General features: G+C 46.3%; 2 protein-coding genes across 2 annotated transcripts in view; both read right to left on the reverse strand.

Moving 5' to 3' along the window:
• The window catches only part of LOC307087680 (fibroblast growth factor 10-like), a gene marked incomplete at both ends in the record, with an annotated part of 8,928 nt that extends 5,883 nt beyond the window's left edge, over positions 1-3,045 (reverse strand). The window contains 2 exons of the mRNA XM_079753306.1: positions 2,499-2,862; positions 2,947-3,045. Of these exons, the coding sequence (XP_079609432.1) occupies positions 2,499-2,862; positions 2,947-3,045 (463 nt within the window). The remainder of the gene's footprint in view (positions 1-2,498; positions 2,863-2,946) is intronic.
• A 7,465-nt stretch (positions 3,046-10,510) lies between these two features.
• LOC307071646 (A disintegrin and metalloproteinase with thrombospondin motifs 12-like) overlaps positions 10,511-17,500 on the reverse strand; it is a 24,682-nt gene continuing 17,692 nt past the window's right edge. The window contains exons 17-24 of the mRNA XM_079730697.1: positions 17,452-17,500; positions 16,696-16,906; positions 15,231-16,424; positions 14,450-14,602; positions 13,594-13,770; positions 13,024-13,170; positions 12,551-12,704; positions 10,511-12,159 (exon numbers count right to left, since the gene is read on the reverse strand). The exon at positions 17,452-17,500 is cut by the window's right edge and continues 78 nt beyond it. Coding sequence (XP_079586823.1) covers positions 12,044-12,159; positions 12,551-12,704; positions 13,024-13,170; positions 13,594-13,770; positions 14,450-14,602; positions 15,231-16,424; positions 16,696-16,906; positions 17,452-17,500 — 2,201 coding nt within the window. The 3' untranslated portion in view covers positions 10,511-12,043. The remainder of the gene's footprint in view (positions 12,160-12,550; positions 12,705-13,023; positions 13,171-13,593; positions 13,771-14,449; positions 14,603-15,230; positions 16,425-16,695; positions 16,907-17,451) is intronic.

Here is a 17,500-nt window from a genome sequence, read left to right on the forward strand (position 1 = left end):
CAATGTAGAACCAGCCACCTTAGAACCAACCAATGTAGAACCAGCCACCTGCATACTTCAAAGAATGTACATTTTATGTTGTTTTTATACTCTTTTAAACTCGGTTTGTTCACTGAGCACTTCATCATCTCAACATCTGCAGAAATTTTTAACTAAATCTAAGGGGGGGCAAGAAAAAGTGCCCAAAAAAGATTGGCTAGGTATGCTTTTCACTCCAGCATAACGTAATTTGTACTTACGAACGCACCAAACCTATTTTCCGCGTGAAGTGTGCTGACCACTACAGAACCAGCCACTCAGAACCGGACCACCCTGGATCCAGACACTCGAAATGTCTAACACAACCCAAGCCTAAAATGTATACATTATATTTACGGACACAACACAGTGCAAACAAAACAAAACCAACAAAATAATCTCATGAACGTGGTTGAAGCTTGCCTTGTTCTGGCTCGGACACAAGGCAGGCCTTCTTCCAGCCACGGTCGGATAACTTGATATTTCGTCACTTCAAGGGACCATCGATGGTCTACAAAGGACTCCAGCCCTGGGATCATGTCTGGCCCCAGGGACTCCAGCGCAGAGTGGGGTGGTTCTTGTGTAGTATCCCTTACCGTGTGAACCTGATATCGGGCCACATAATCCATACACAGTGTTCCCGTAGACCCTCGGGACAACGCTTTTTGATGGCACCACCATTGATACCGAAGATGCACGGCTTTGATGTGGCCACAATGATGTTCAGCCATGTCATTCATAAAATGTCCAAGGCCTTTCCTCCCCTGTGCCCCGCTGCTTCTGCACGACGCAAACCCACCGCATTAACCCCGTTTTAAAGAGCGAGTTAAACTTCTAAAAGGACGACAAAAGAAAGAGGTGGAAGTAAAGTAAACCATTGTCCGACTGCCTGTGGTCTTGAGGGTTGAGTTAGCGTACACCTGCCATGAAGTAAGCAAGCTAATTTAGACAAATTGAATAATATATCTGGAATGGCTGACGTCCAGGTGCTGGAGGGGGCCTGCTGAGTTTTCTCACCGCTCTGTTGAAATGGACTCTTCCTTTTTTCCCCTACATTATAAATAAGTCATCCTCTATGTCAGCACTCGCAACATATGGAACATCAGTCAGGAATTTCAGACGATTCCCTATTCCCGAAAAGAGAGCAAGAGAGAGGGAGAGAGAGAGAAAGAGAGAGAGAGAGAGAGAGAGAGAGAGAGAGAGAGAGAGAGAGAGAGAGAGAGAGAGAGAGAGATAGAGATGGGAACCGGATGAGATGGTGGAAAGGGGTATCATTTGTGTGTGTGTGTGTGTGTGTGTGTGTGTGTGTGTGTGTGTGTGTGTGTGTGTGTGTGTGTGTGTGTGTGTGTGTGTGTGTGTGTGCGTGTGTGTGTGTGCGGGTTGGCTCTGTGGGAAATGGTGTCTGTCTATGTGTGTTTGTATCTGGAGGGGGGGGGGGTTGTAATAAGTGAGCACATGTGTCGTTGTTGCTTGCTGTATGATCACACACCCACTGGAGCATGAGAGTACCCGCTGGCTGATAGGCACACACACGTCGCTCAGTGGAAAACACAAACCCCAACCACTCAGTCACACACACACACACACACACACACACACACACACACACACACACACACACACACACACACACACACACCACACACACACCACACACACATATGCCAGCGTGTAACCATTTTAATGACTATGTTGATGATGTTAATCTTCCTTTAAACAAATGTCTAGTCAGTGACTCTGGGAACATGCCATTTAACATTGCACTCTCCGATAAGCAGAGAGAGAGCAAGAGAGGGAGAAAGAGAGGGAGAATGATAGAAAGACAGACAGACAGTGAGAGAGGCAGCGAAAGAGAGCGAGAGAGTGAGTCTGCGAGAGCATTAATTGGAATGACATCTGTATACCACAGCCCTGTTATTCTGTCCATGATATCAGTGCTGTTTACTGTGTATTGTGAAGACGGTCAGATAACAGCTCTCCTATCTGCTCCAGGTCTTCTTTAAGCCCACCGGCAGCTACCATCATTGTGCCAAATGTTTGGACAGCACAGATACACGCAAGGTCTGGTTTAAAACAAAAAGACTACTCTAATTTCAGATGCTGCACCTGAAATTTCAGGACAACTTTCCAAAGGCTTTTTTTAATGTAAAATCATGAGATTATACTGTGTATATATTTTGTTTAAATATCATAAAAATAGTTCTTTTTTCTATAACAAGCAAGGTTTTAATCTGTTTTTTGGTTCCCGTCAAAATTGTTGCAAACAAGAAATGTATTATTATAATTGTTTTGATGATGGTGAATTAGAACAGTGATTCTCAACAGGTGTGTCTCAGCCCATAAATTGCTCATTTTGATTGGGTCGCAGAGCATTCGCCAAACCTATACCTTTGGCAAATGACCCATGTGGGTCCTGAGGCCAGACCAGTTGAGGAACGGCGCATTATAACAAAATTCACAGTGAATCAATAGTGACTTACTAAGGGGGTCGTCCTTGCTCTTGGTGCCATTGACCTGTCCATTCCTATCAATCCTCAGGAAAAACTTCTGGAAGGAGAACAGCTTCCTCCTCCGTATGTCCCCTTGCAGGTGGTTGTAGCTGCGGACATGCCGCCCCTGGGGCCCCCTGGTCCGGCTCGCGGCGCCCGGCCCCGTCGCATCGGCGCCGGTCTCAGAACCGTTCAGCTGTGGCCTGTGGGCGCGCGGGACGGCCAGCGCCGGCCGCTGGTCCCTCCGGGTTTGCCGGCACGCGACACCCGGAAGGGAGAGGGACAGGACCACCAGGGCGAGCAGGAGAGGCACTGCAGATGGACCGCCGCACAGGAACCAAGAGGAGGAGGATGATGAGGAGGAGGTTGATGATGATGACGATGATGATGATGATGATGATGATGATGATGATGATGACGATGACGATGGCGACCTCACTCTGGAGCCGGTCCCTCTGCCCGCGTGAGCCCCTAACCGGGCCCCGGAGCAGAACGAGGCAGCGGCAGCCTTACTCCCTCCAGCAGCCCATCTGACCATGGTAGTGTGCTGTGCGGAGGACTGGAGGCAGCCTCACAGCCTGGGACATGCTGCTGGGTGCGCAGAGTTCTGGGAGGGCTGGGAGGGAGAGCCCTCCAGGAGCCGGGCTGGGGAAAGGTGTCCCCCCCACTCGCAGTGCCCCCGCTGGATCCCCCGCAATGAATCTCTTCTTTTTGCTTAATTTCTGTTGCTTCTTTAGTACTTTTTGATGGTTTAATTGCGGTCCAGCAAGTTGTTCTCGTTCTGAAAAGTGCCGTTCGATTTGGTTTTCTATTCCACCTTTGAAAATGTTAGTTTAACTTTAAACAAAGTTAAAAGTTTGCAGAGAAGATAAAAGGATACTTTTATCACAAATTTTACCAAAGCCAAAGAAACTGTCTTCCAATGTTAATCTCGGTCATTCGCTGCTTGAATCGGATACTCCTAATAACAAAATAAATAAAAGCAGCTTAATTATCCCGGCGGAGAGCCACATGAAAAGAAAATCCTCCTTAGTCCAGCACTTCAAATCAAACAGGGTTCCAAGCAATGTTCTACCTGCTAGAAGTCCCCCACAGTCCACATGTGCACTTCATGTGAGTTCCCTCCGAAGTGGAAACCAAGATCCAAGACTTGAAGAGGAACGATCCAAGTGCACGTCAGACAATCTCTCTGGCTTCTTCTCTTGCCCTGCTCCCACTCCCTGCAGATCCCTCTCTTTCTACCCCGACATGACTCCACCTTCAACAGCATGGAGGTAACTGGGGGACAGAGGGGTCTCGGAGGACTCTCTGTCTCTCTCCCTCGCTCTCTCTCTCTCTCTCTCTCTCTCTCTCTCTCTCTCTCTCTCTCTCTCTCTCTCTCTCTGTCTCTCTCCCTCTCTCTCTCTCTCTCTCTCTCTCTCTCTCTCTCTCTCCTGTCAGCGTTGCTGTAGTTCTTTTCTACTTTGGTTGGTGGGTTCTTGGTCTGATCTCCTTACCTTCAGGGTGATCACAGAAACTGACTGACTGTCTGAAAGCCTGTGTGTGCTTTGTTAAGCCGTGAGACTGTCGGCTATTTGATCCCTCCCTTCCTCGACACTGCTCCACGCATTTGCTCTGTGCATGTGTGCGAGTGACTGTTTGGGTGTGTGTGTGTGTGTGTGTGTGTGTTTATGAGAGTGTGCATGCATGTGTGTGTACGTGTGTGTGTCTGCGTGTGTGTGTGTGTGTGTGTGTGTGTGTGTGTGTGTGTGTGTGTGTGTGTGTGTGTGTGTGCTTGTGTGTGTATGTAAGTGTGTGTGTGTGTGTGTGTGTGTGTTTGTGTGTGTGAGTGTATGTCTATTTTAGAGAGTATGAGCTTATGTGTGTATGTGTGTGTGTGTGTGTGTGTGTGTGTGTGTGTGTGTGTGTGTGTGTGTGTGTGTGTGTGTGTCGGGGTGTGTAAGAGAGTGTGTATTTCTGTGTGTTTGTGTGTATATGTATGGTTGTGTGTGTGTGTTTGTATGTGTGTGTGTGTGTGTGTGTGTGTGTGTATGTGTGTAGGGGCTGTGCATCTCTCTGTATCTGAGCAGATGATGTGACTGGTGAATGTGGGCAAGGGGAACTAGACTTTATTATCAGTGAATATGCTGAGAGGCAGGAATACTGTGTCTGCTAGTATTCCACCATAGATTTTTAGAACTAATCAATCTATTTGTTCATCAAGCACTTCTCCTGTTGTAGAATACTTCACATAAGATGGTGTCAGTTTGTCTGGGTGGTCAGGGGTTTTCCTTTTTTATTACCGTGTCAATGTTTGTGTATGTGTATGTGTGTGTGTGTGTGTGTGTGTGTGTGTGTGTGTGTGTGTGTGTGTGTGTGTGTGTGTGTGTGTGTGTGTGTGTCTGTGGAGGGGGGTTATTAGGTGTATTATAAATTATACAGGACAGTGTGTTTTTGTTCAATTATTGGTGTTGAGATAGGACACGTAAATTAAAATGCAGCCACTTATTGCTCATTAAGATATGAAAGTGTCTGCCCAACCCCCCCCTTCTCCTCTCTCTCTCTCTCTCTCTCTCTCTCTCTCTCTCTCTCTGTCTCTCTCTCTCTCTCTCGTATTAAAGTCTTACTAGGTTACCCCCTCTGATGTGAATGGAGGCTTATCGGTGGCATCTCACTCTGGCCTATCTCTCTTCCTTGTGGTCTTGTTTTTCGTGGTGTTTTATCTCGCCAACGGTGCCGTAATGCATTGCAGATCTCCGGTTTCACTCACCAGACCCCTCTCTTCCTCTGTGACTCAGGTATCTTAATGGCCCACAGCCAGACTCTCTCTGGCTCTCGCTCTCTCTCCCTCCCGCTCTCTCTTTGTTTCTTTCTCTCTCTCTGTCTCTCTCCCTCCCTCTCCCTACCTCCAGTCCCACATCACTGGCCCTCGGATCTTAACGGAATAAAGGACACTGACATAGCATTTAGACGGCTCAGCTTTATGCCAGTGGAATATCAGTTATATTAAGTGTTACACTTTAACCAGGCCAAAGCGATCATTCAAGTTGAAAACCGTCAGAGTAGAGAATTAGGGTTAGGGTCTCCATCAATACACCAGTGCTATAAATTATTCTTAATCCCATGAGCTTCCATCCTGTTTATGGGGGGGGGGTTAGTCCAGAAGACAGCACGCTCTCTGTCTCTCTCTCTGTCTCTCTCTCGATCGCCCGTCTTTAAACCCGGCTCTTTGCTTTTTCAGTGGGTGCTTTATTGTCTGTCAATGGCGTAAGGCCAGAGCAGAGGTCTGGTCATAAGTTAGCTGGCCGGCTTTATCTGGATGACAAACAAAGGAATCTTATCAGCTCTTCCTTAGTGTTGGCCATCCTCCCCCAAGGGTGATAAACAGTAAGGGTGGAGGAAACACAGCCAGAGGAAAAAGGAGAACAGGCGTCCACACCAAAAGGATTTCTGATTGGATGATTGGATTTTATGGATTTAGATGAGTAATTTATGTGTAGTAATGTGCATCATATGTGTTGCATACTGTAATTTTGATTGGGTTTAAGTCCTTTTGTACTATATGAGTCTGAGCATACCTTATCTATTTGCCTTCCACCCACAGTAGCAGGGCCAAGACAGCAAGGACAATGACTCCAACGACTGGTAGGAATCCATAGTCAGACCCCAGTTTGAAACATCTTTCAAAATGAGGTTTCCAATGATCGTGTCGGATTCATCGTCTCAGGTTCGCTCTTTCTGTTCTTTTATTCAGCACAATCGAGATCCATGTTGACATTTTTAGGCTTTTTATTGTTCTTTCCGTTCAGAAGGTAATTGCCTTGGTGGAGGCCTTCGAGGCACAAGGTCTTGAATTGATGCCGAGAGACTGTGAAGATTTGTCTGATTTTCCTTCGAGGGCAGGGTGCTAGCCTGCCTGTATTTTCTGCATCTGAAGGCAATATAAGTGAGATTTAGAGGGTCTGGAGAAGATATCATCTGTCCTCAATTCGCACAAGCCTCCGATTTGAGTGTATCTTTACAGATCGGTCGTTTCTAAATTGCATTTTGAGGTTCAAAACAACAGTTGGTACAATTGAGAAATGGCTTCCTGATCCCTGGCCATGGGCGATGGATTTGGTGGAACTGGTATGATGATTCTGAAAACCAACCAAATAAAGGCCTTTACCATAGAGGCAATGAAAAGTAAAACCTCTGAAATGTTAACCGAGCATTTTTATGGTGCATCTGTATTTGCCAACGGAGGAATAATCAATGAAGAACACATGGAATCATTTTTTTATGGTGTTTCTGGTGAAACGTAGTTAACTTCACCAAACTCTTTGTCTCCGCTCTCATACGGACTGTGTGTGAGTGATCAGGCGTTTTGGTCATTATCGGTGCTGATGTCGGTAAATGTAAATAACATTTATTGGAATTATGATTATTGGCATATATTATTGCATTAACCCTGAATACATAATGCCCATTATAGAGTGCACATGGTGGACAAATTGGTGTATGACCAGGCCAGGTAAGAGAATTGTATTCTCTAATAGCATGCAAACTCACATTTAAATATATTATATTTTTATTATTACTTTATTATATATTAGATTTTATTACGTTTGTATTTTTTGCAGGCTTGTTCAGATATCATGTATTTTTTGAGGTGTACAACCTCGATGAGACTTAAAGGTTAAGTACAATGTTTCCATATACAATCATCTTATAATATATTCAATGTATATTATATGCTCGCATACAGGAAATGTAGTCTAATAGAAATACTTAATATGGAGGCTAACAGTAGACTTACTAGTGTGGAGGTCAAATCTACTGTCCAACATGTGTCAAACATACAACTAGTTGGCTGCCTTGGATTTAAAGTTGTAATACGTTACATTCCTACTCGCTCATGGTCTAAAATAACCTGGACATATCTGTAGTCAATGTCGATCAATAGTGATTTCAATACTGTTAACGACTATATAACATCCTATAACTGACATATCAAACAAATAAGCAGCACAATCTTACACATTGTGACTTTACCTCATTCAAATATGTAGCCCTGCATAAGATTTTTAAACCTGTGGACCATCACAGGTTAGAAAAAGTCTTTAGCACAGCCACACATCACAAAGATGTTGCATGCTGCTCACATAAAGTTATACAGCTCTTACTGTTGCAGAACATTTGATGAGCATAAACCCAGCAGGTAGTGTTTGGGCCATGCAACTGTCCCTGTGTCAACTCTCAATGTTCCCAAGTTCAAGAGGAGAAAAACACAAAACCAACCAAACCTACTTACCTACTTACTTACTATCATTAGGCAGATGTTTAACTTTGAAAGGCAGGCACCTCACACCCTCACTCCCAGACCCTGAGCCCCATGTCTCCATGTGGTCTTTACACGTTAGGAACCAAGCGAACACAGTCTCACACCAACAACTCGATTGACCTATGCAAACCATGTGTGCGTCTTTGCTCCCTGTGAGTACTTGTAGGGCAGGAGCAGAGACAGAGCTGGGCTTTACTAAAGCAACAGGTTCGGTACTGGGATGCCAGTCTAGATGCCTGAGGAAATGCGTGCGTCTGATGGAGCCCAGATGAGCGTCACCCGAATGGACCTCTCGCTCGGGTCGCTAAGCTGCAGAACCAGCCCGCCTGCAGACTGCATTCCATGGGCCTTATTTACCTGGCCGCCTTCTTGGTTCCAGTATAAGCTGCGTCAGCCCGGGTGGTGGAACTGATTGCAGGATTTCACATTCACCTCGCGGCCATCTTGGTTCTAAATAAATACTAGAACGGTGTTCATCAGTTCAACCACCTCGCTAGCATTTAGAACCAAGATGGACATTAGGTTCCTCCAGTCCACCCAGTTAGTGTTACCCCGCCCATGAGCGTTTAGAACCATGATGGTCATTAGGTTCCTCCACCGAGCTAGTGTTACCCACCAAGCCGGCGTTTAGAACCAAGATGGCCACTAGTTTCCACCACTCAGCTAGTGTTTATCCACCCAGCCAGCGTTTAGAACCAAGATGGCCACTAGGTTCCTCCGCCCAGCTAGGGTTTAGAACCAAGATGAGTGCTAGGTGAATGAGCCCCAATGCTGATCCTCCACCTAGCCTTCCTATGTTGTTTACATTGGGCTTTGACTGCTAAGTGGCCAGGGTCAAACAACTGCTCCGTTGTAATGGCACAGCTTTCAGTACATCACACAAGAAAGGAGGATGTGGAGGTGGGGTTGGGGTGGCGGGATGTGTTATCTCACGTTGCACCAGGAGGCTTAGAAAACATGTTCTCGCTTGGAAACCGCGGGTCCTATTTTTCCTGCTGGTCATCAGGTGTAAATGTTTAATGTGTTCATGGCCTGTTGGGCAGGAGGGGTGTCTAGTGTCCTCCATGAGGTTGCTGTTTCCTGCTTTTTAGTGAGCATGGGGTGTTTGTTATGTTATACCTCCCCATCCTGCACGGGGCGCTTACATCATCCCTCTGAGCCGAGACCTGGTTTCAGCTGGGCAAAGTAATTTACTTACAGGTCAGCCGGCGGTGCAGGAGAGATAGAGATACTGAAACTTGTAGCAGTCTTCCTGTTCAGGGCAACATGAGGTGACGACACTGCAGATATACTCAGTAAACACGTTCCACACGTTCCACACTGACTGGTGAATTAATCAGACTAATGGTGGTTTAGTAAAGAACTCTAGCAGAAATGGGATGAACCACTCAGCAAAGAATATTATGGCAAGGGTGGATTGTAACTATTCAAGAAAAGTTCCCTGGCTTCTCCAGGAGGTTGAGTGAGAAGGAATATATACAAAAAGCAAAAATAAAATAACGTAAGAAAGAATCCAATAGAAAACGTTTTTACACAAAACTAATTCACACGAGTTTCAATGAAGCAAAGCACAATGACATAACATAGAGTGGGGACATGGCTAAGTCATGTTAGGTTATTCAATTTGTTTCGTCATGTAAACACACACAGGCAGGCAGGCCAACACACACTCACACACAAACACACACACACACACACACACACACACACACACACACACACACACACACAGACACACACACACACACTAACACAAAGACACACACACATGTGCTGACTGCATCTGGGACATGCTGATCCCTCATTGGCCCGGTGTTCTGTTACTCCTTACATTACTGCTGACTAACTCTGTGCTACCCGGCCTTGAGTGACAGTTCCTGAGCTCAAACCCGCAGCTGCGGTGGCGTTCGTGTCGGGTGATCCTGGCACCGGCAAGCCTGGTAAATGTGGGCCAGCTTGAACCTGATCCGTGAAAGAGATCGTGGGGCCGAGGGTTCTGCAGATCCAGTGGCAGCAGACCATCCGAGGTGAGAAGGACCTTGTGGACCCGGGAGGTCAGGAGGCGTATCAACCGGTAGGGAGAAGTACGCAGGGGCCCAGATGGCTTTCCTATAACATCCCTACAGGCCCCACAATGTTTACACAGCTCCCCTTCAGATTCAAGGCCCTTCATAGTTTATTACAAAGGTAGGAGTCATGTTAAAAAAAACAACATGGGAGAGAAATGTAAAATAAAAGTATGTGATTATAAAATAATAAATAAAATGGTGCAGTCATGAATTGGAATTAAAATCTGTTGCCAACTATACTAAGGGATAGTATGCCATTCTTTCCACTCTCACCAATGAAGACAACCGTTTTGTTGGTTTAACTGTAGTTTAACAAACGTCAACAAACATTAACCCTAACCCTAACAGCTTAAATGGGGTTTAACGGGGAGTAAAATACTATTTTTGGACATTAAGTTGACATAAAATAGCGTGAGTCAATCCAGGTAGGCTGGCTTTTGAGTTTCAGTTATTATGTATACTGTTATTACTTGAAGGAATATACAAATCACGTCAGCAACAAACCTGCATATTAAAAAGCTTTGTAGTGTGATGAACGTCAACAAACACAAATTAAAAAAACGTTGGGAAAAAAAAAGTTCTGCAAAGCACTTTCACGGCAAAGGTTTTTATTGGTTGAGACATGTGTAACAGATTGAATAACAATAGTAGTAAATGCTTGCCTCTTTTCACTTTCATAAACACACAGCCCCTGTCTTAGGAGCTGAGAGGGATGACCGGCAACACCTCATTCTGATTTGTCCAACTCAAATGTCAATCAAACACAGGAAGAGCACCGCAGGTTGGATAAGGACAGGACAGGCTCTGTAGCTGACCGAAGCTATGATAGACAATCACAGCATATTGACCCGAAAAACAACACGTAACAAGTGTAAACTTATTGTTCCAGCTCGCAGAACATGAGCAATGATGTAAGCTAGGGCAAAACTAAACCTAAAAGTATAAAAAGGTAACTATCATTGTTTATCTTATGTAGAGAAAGGCACCATTTTTTTATTTACATTCTGCATTTAACAATTTTATATGATATAATACAATTATATATAATCCCCAAGTAAAGTCTGGCTGTGAACTTAACTAGGAAGGAATATAAACACAAGAAACCATATTGAGATTGTGCTTTTTCAACAGAGACCAGTGGTTTCATATCTTGGGTTCCATTATATTTTAGTCCCTTATGAGCTCACCAAAGTATTATGATTCCTAATTCCTAATTCTTTATTCCTAATCCTAATTCTTATGGGGTTCAACTGAACACAGTTCATCCTGGTGACTTAAGGTGACAAAGGGAGAATATTTATTTAAGCATTTCGATTGATTAATTCTGTTTTTCAAAAAATACTGCTGAATGCCATTTTAAAAAACAATAGCATACCAATAAGTCCAATAAATACTTCCACTGGATTTCTGTAACAACCTCCAAAACACAGATTCTTGAGGTTGTGATAACGTGATTAGCGAACATGATTTGTCCACTTATTATTGAGGAGAAATGATCAGTCATCATCATTAACAATGAAAGATAGACAACATGAATGAAATTCCCTTTTTTCCACATGTTTACCGTAACCATACAAAATCCTTATCCTGAACCAAATCACAGAGGCTTAAAGGGAAAATTATCTCAGGAACCCATCCTGATAGGAATATAATTGGAAAGAGGCACTCTGATTGCTTCTAGAGGTATGTCTGTTTTTATAGTGAGAAGTAGTAAGTACGGATTTTTCCATGGAATGGGATATGATCCCTGCAGGGATCATATCTCCTATTCTTCAAACAAAATCAAAATTGTCTTGTTCCCACAGAAAAACGTGCAATTTTGCATCAAAATCATAGCACCACATTGGGCTTGGATCGCCACAGTGAGTGCAGGGACGGGGGCACACAGCCAAACTCACTGAAGCCTTTACAAACACACACCGACACGTCACTGCCTACAATTGGTCAACGACACCATGTGGAAGACTTCGTCTAGCCTCGCTACAACTCATGTTATTGAACAGCCCACAGATAGCACTGACATCATTTCACCCGTTTGAAATGGTTGAATTTTGACAGCAGTTCGAGAGCCTATGTGAACAAGCCCATTTAGATTTTGCTGTAACTATATCGGGGCATTTGGGGTCAGGATTAAGGTAAGGGTTGGGGTCAGTGTGCACTGTGCCTTACGCCCCGCAGGTCACACAGCACTGTCTCTGGACCGAGCGCATGGAGCAGCGACCCAGCAGCTTCAGTTTGTCACAGAAGCGAGAGGAGATGTTGTTCTTCTTGCACGGCGCAGCTGAAACAAAAAGACAGGAAGGGATGTTCAGAAAAAGAGTGAACAACTGCGATGGACAAACCGTGGATGTAGATTCCAGCATACAACCAACTATGTCACAGCAAAGTGATATTGATCGATATTTGCTAAAGGAAGGGGGAGTTTCAAATACATTAAGGAGTCAATGCATAGGACCAGGTTGAAACCTGGATAATTCCAGTCTAGTGGTTAGGGTGTTTGACCCCCAGGCAAAAGGGTCTGGGTTCAATTCCGCAATGACTGTAGCCTACCTATCCTTGGCACCCTATCTGCTCATTAAGTACATTTATCTGAAGGGATACACTGTTATTTCCTCTGGATAAAAGTGCTCCATGACTAGAGGGTAGAATAGTAGACAGTGAGTGATTTGCACCTGTTCGGTTCTTGCACTCTTGGAAATTGCACTTCCCATGTGTGTCTGGCCGCGGGATATCGTCACACAGGGCGTCATCCATCACAGCCGAGTCCTCCTCGCTGACACACTCCACCACCCTCTGCTGCACGCCCCCGCCACAGCTAACAGAGCACTGGACATACACACACACACGCACACGCGCACACACACACACACACACACACACACACACACACACACACACACATGCAGCCAAGCATGCACACATTAACAAACACGTGTCAGGACACAGACACTATCATGACTTTTATACCTACGACTACAATACTGTCATCCTTAAAAGAATTGAAGGTGAAAAAAAACAACGATTTGCATACTTGACTTTTATATTAAATAATAAGTGATATTGTCATATATAATAAAATATGATATCTATAGTATTAAAACACAGAAGCATTATTAGTATGAAGATGTATATGTGGGGGCCTGACCGGACTCCAGCCGCGGGGCTCCCAGTGTGGGCAGGGCCTCGGCGGGCAGGGCTCTGTGCTGTTGGGTCTCCCAGAGGCGCTACAGCGCCGGAGCAGCGGGCAGGTCACCTGCCGCTCCCGGGCCCCTCCACCACAGCTCCGGGAGCACTGAGGAGGGGTGGGACCCAACAGGGCATGGTGAGGTCACGATGACACTAGCCATAGCATGTCATACTAGCGGTTCCATGGAAAGAGAGTGAATCATGGATGAGATGAGAAACTTCTGCAGGAACTCAGTCATGCATATATATAGATATATATATATACGGTACAGACAGACTGCCACAAAGCAATACTGTACAGAAAGAGAGACAGACATACATTGATGCATACATTCATATTTACATGCATACATTTATATATACTTACAAACATACATACATAGATGGAGACGGATAGAAAGACACTGTACAGACAGACAGAAATATAAATGGATGGATGGATGCAGAGATGGATGGATGGATGGATGGATGGATAGGAGTATAGAGAGAGATGGACGGAGGATGGATGTGCGGTTGGTGTGACCCTCACCTCTCCCCAGGGGGATGTGTCCCAGGTCAAGCATGGTCTGTGGGGGCAGGGCAGGGAGCTTGGGGGCCTGCTAGATAAGGCTTGACAATGGAAGGGCCTTAGAGGCCGTTTCGTCTGCGCATCCACACACTGGACGTCCCGCTGTCGTCTGCCAACCACCGCACAGTCCTCTGGACACTAGAACAGGAAAAGAAAGATAAAACGACTAAGAAGGGGAACAGTAAGGGTTGGAGAAGAAGAAGAAGCAACCACGTGCAGGTGAAAGTGTCCAGATCTGGCGGCCAATGAGAGTGTTGAAAGGCAAAACCAATGATTGAGATCAGTTAGCAGCGTTTATTTGACAGTGACAAGGTTTAAATCATTCAAGATGGCCAACAGTTCAAAACATGCACGTTGCATGCGAGAGGGAGGTTAATGGACATGATCCCTGATCTTCATCTCGCAGAACGTGCCGAGGGGGCCCACAGATAAAGATATAAACAGTTTTTTAAATACATGTGTGAAATGGGTCAAATAGCTGAAAGAAATTTTGAATAAATTCAAGTGTCTAATCCTAATCTAATTTACCATACACAATGAGCAAAAGTGGAATTCATTGTACTCTTGTTTTATAATATTTAATTTATTATGAGTCTATTTTTGGATTTAATTTTCTTTGCTTTAAGTATATTCTTACTCTTACCCTTACAGCTATTTTCACTTCCTTAATTTTGTGATTTGACTGGGAGAGACACTTGTATCAGCACCTTAGGGGTTTTTTTTCTGTCTTGCCTGCATCTTGTTTTCAACAATGGGGCGGTTTCCATCATTTTAACACTCATGTTGTGCCCAGCGAACCATCACAGAGGGAACCCACCTTGGTCCAGTTGGTGTTGAGCCAGGTGGCGCAGGGCTGCAGGTGACAGGTGCGCGCCGGCTCGGGTCTCTGCAGGCTCACGCAGTCCTCGTCGCTCTGGGAATTGCACACAACCGTCCGCCACACCGCACCGATCCCGCAGGACGTGGAACACTGGTCAAACGAGATCACACACACACCAACACACACACACACACACACACACACACACACACACACACACACACACACACACACAGACAGACACGCACACACAGACAGACACACACACACACACAGAGACAGACACACACACACTCGTAAGTACATTTTTACATAGCACCTTTCAGAACCCGGGTTACAAAGTGCTTAACAAGGACCCATGAGTCCAATACATGTGTCAATACAATGAAAATATACAATAAATCAGAGACAAAAACAACACAAACAAGCAAACAAACAAACTAAATTACATTAGTGCAATACAGGCAACAGGAGTGGCCCACTAAAAGGGGCTGTACATTATTTAAGCTCTGCAACATTAAGTGAAAAGATGTGTCTTGACCTGTGTTTTACAGGGTACATGGGACAGTTCAATTTGTCCAATGCTTACCTCGTCTCTGGTGCAGTGGCATTATATTTAAAAAAACAGATACGGGGGTGGGAGGGGTGGATATGATTCACATAGCGGCCATCATTGGTTTTAAACACTTGAATGAAAAGGGAATGAAATGGAGCCGTGATGGCCGCTAGGTGCATAAGCCCCTTGGAATGTTCTGCAGTGTCATGAATCAGGACCCACCTCGCTCCAGTTCCCTGCCACCCAGAACACGTCCCTGGTGACGGGCTGTGCGGCCATCGGGTTGCTTTCGTTCCCGGTGGCGTTGCTGACTGCGGGACGCTTGGGTCTTGGTCTGGGCTTGGCGGGATGGGTGTTGTTTTTGGCGTGAGCCAGGTGTCTCTTAGATTCTGGCGCTGCCCTGTTGTTTTTCTTGGAAGGGTCCCCCGGCATCTTTAGCTTAGCGTGGTGCCCGGTGGTTTGAGGTCTGTCCGTGGAAGTGAAAGTCTTTTTAGTGAAGGACGCTGGGGCTTGTGTCGCTGGTTGGTGATGGTTTAATAGAACCGAGTGGCTCCTGGGTTTGGTGGTGGTTGTGTGGTGTACCCTGTGTGACCGGTTGGTGTATGGATCGCTCAACGGCGTTGTGTGGGGTCTAAAGAGGGTGTAGCGACGAGTGGTTTGTGCGGCCAGTGTACCAGTGCTAGCCCGTGGGGTGGTGGTGTAGGCCTTCGTAGCGGGCGCTCTGGTGGTGCGTGCGGGGGCTTGCGTTGCATGCAACGTGGGGACCGCCATGAGCAAGCGGGGCGTGGTCGGGCCGGGTGATTGGATAGGACCCACAGCCAACTTGGCTGTGGGTGTCACGTCCAGATCGATAATGCCCTTCTCATTCATTGCCTTCTCGCTCTCAGAGTCAAAGGTGGGAGAATAGGTGACCCCATCTTCTGTGCTTCCCTCCTCTTCCCCGTCCTTCTCTTCCTCCCCTGCCCGGTTGCTCTCAGGGTTCCCTGCTATAGCGCTGGCTTCCGTCGGAGGAGGTTTTCCGCCGTTCTCCTTCTTCACGATCAGATTTCCCTTCACCGTTATGTCAAACTCGTAATCGTCGTCGCTGTCAAGAACTCCAGTGGTCGCGTCGCTAGGGGTGACGGTTGTCTCCCACAGAGGAGACGTAGGTAAGGGTGTAGACGGCGCGCTGGTGGTCGTGGGTGTCGTTGGGACCCTGGGGTGCACGGTGGTGGTGTTAGGCTTGCTTTTAGGCGGGAAGATACGGCGGTATTTGGTGGGAGGTCCGGGGCGTCTGCGCAGGCTGGAGTTGGGGCAGCTCTGCAGGGCGCACAGCGACCGGGAGCGCGGCTTGGTGGTGAGGTCACAGCTCTTCCGGGACGCCAACACACACGTGACCGACCGGGATCGCACGGCTCCACCGCACGATACCGGACACTGGAGAAAAGGATTGGAGGTCAATCCTATGGAAGATAAACACCGAGAGCAGGGTCTCATAGCTCAAACAATGAAGAGATAAAGAGTGACTCTATAGTCCATCTACCCTGGATCGAAACAGAATGGGAGACGGAATAATAATATTAGTACATTCAATTGATATAGCGCTTCTCTAAATACTCAAAAAGTCTCTTCTCTAAAAGTGCTAGCGTGTGCATACTGATCCCTCGGAGCCATACAAACACAACGTTGACGACCGGACACAGCTTACCTCTTCCCAGGCGCCCACCGCCCAGTCCTGTCCACAGGGGACCTCTCTGCTGCAGGGCACCATCGGCTTGGGTTTCAGGAGGTGCTTGCAGTCCAAGGGGTGCAGCACCCTCTCCTCCCCGGTCACGGTGCGGACACACAGCACAGTGCGCTTCCGCACCCCGTCCACCCCGCAGGTGGTGCTGCAGTGCTGCCAGCCCCCCACCCACCACCTGGCAGAAGCACACGAGGTTCGGGGTCAGACACGTCAGCACATGCGATGCAAGCCGTTCCAGGAAGTGGAGGCGCGTCATTTTATGTCGAAGGCTGAGTGCAACCAGCGGGCCAGCGGTTCTGGCTCTGCGCCAAGGGGACAGCCCGTCTGTCAGGGAGGTCAGTCGGCATTTGTGCAAAGATTTGCTTGGCGCTTTGCCTTGCCACTAGCGAGACTTACTGTCATTATAGTATCTTCCAAGCCTGAGAAGATAGAAGAATGAGTTGTTACGTATCTAAGGATGAGGAGTATATGGAACAATACAGCCGATAGGGATCTTAACCTGAGCTGTTATTTTATTTATATATAATTTATCATTTACAGGAGGCACTTAATACAATATTTAATGATACAATTACAGTATGTATCACAGAAGTGCTAATAACTATTTATCTAAATGTTATTATGACTTTGAAAAAAACAACACACATCCAATAATACATCCAAAAAAAAAGGAAGAATCCCTGGGGACCACACAGAGGGGTTGTCCAGTAGTACACAGACCTCGCTGGGCAGTCCATGCTCTTGCACTTGCGCTGTCGATCCTCCAGGC

The sequence above is a fragment of the Pollachius pollachius genome (assembly GCF_949987615.1).
Source record: "Pollachius pollachius genome assembly, chromosome: 1".
Classification (NCBI taxonomy): domain Eukaryota; kingdom Metazoa; phylum Chordata; class Actinopteri; order Gadiformes; family Gadidae; genus Pollachius; species Pollachius pollachius.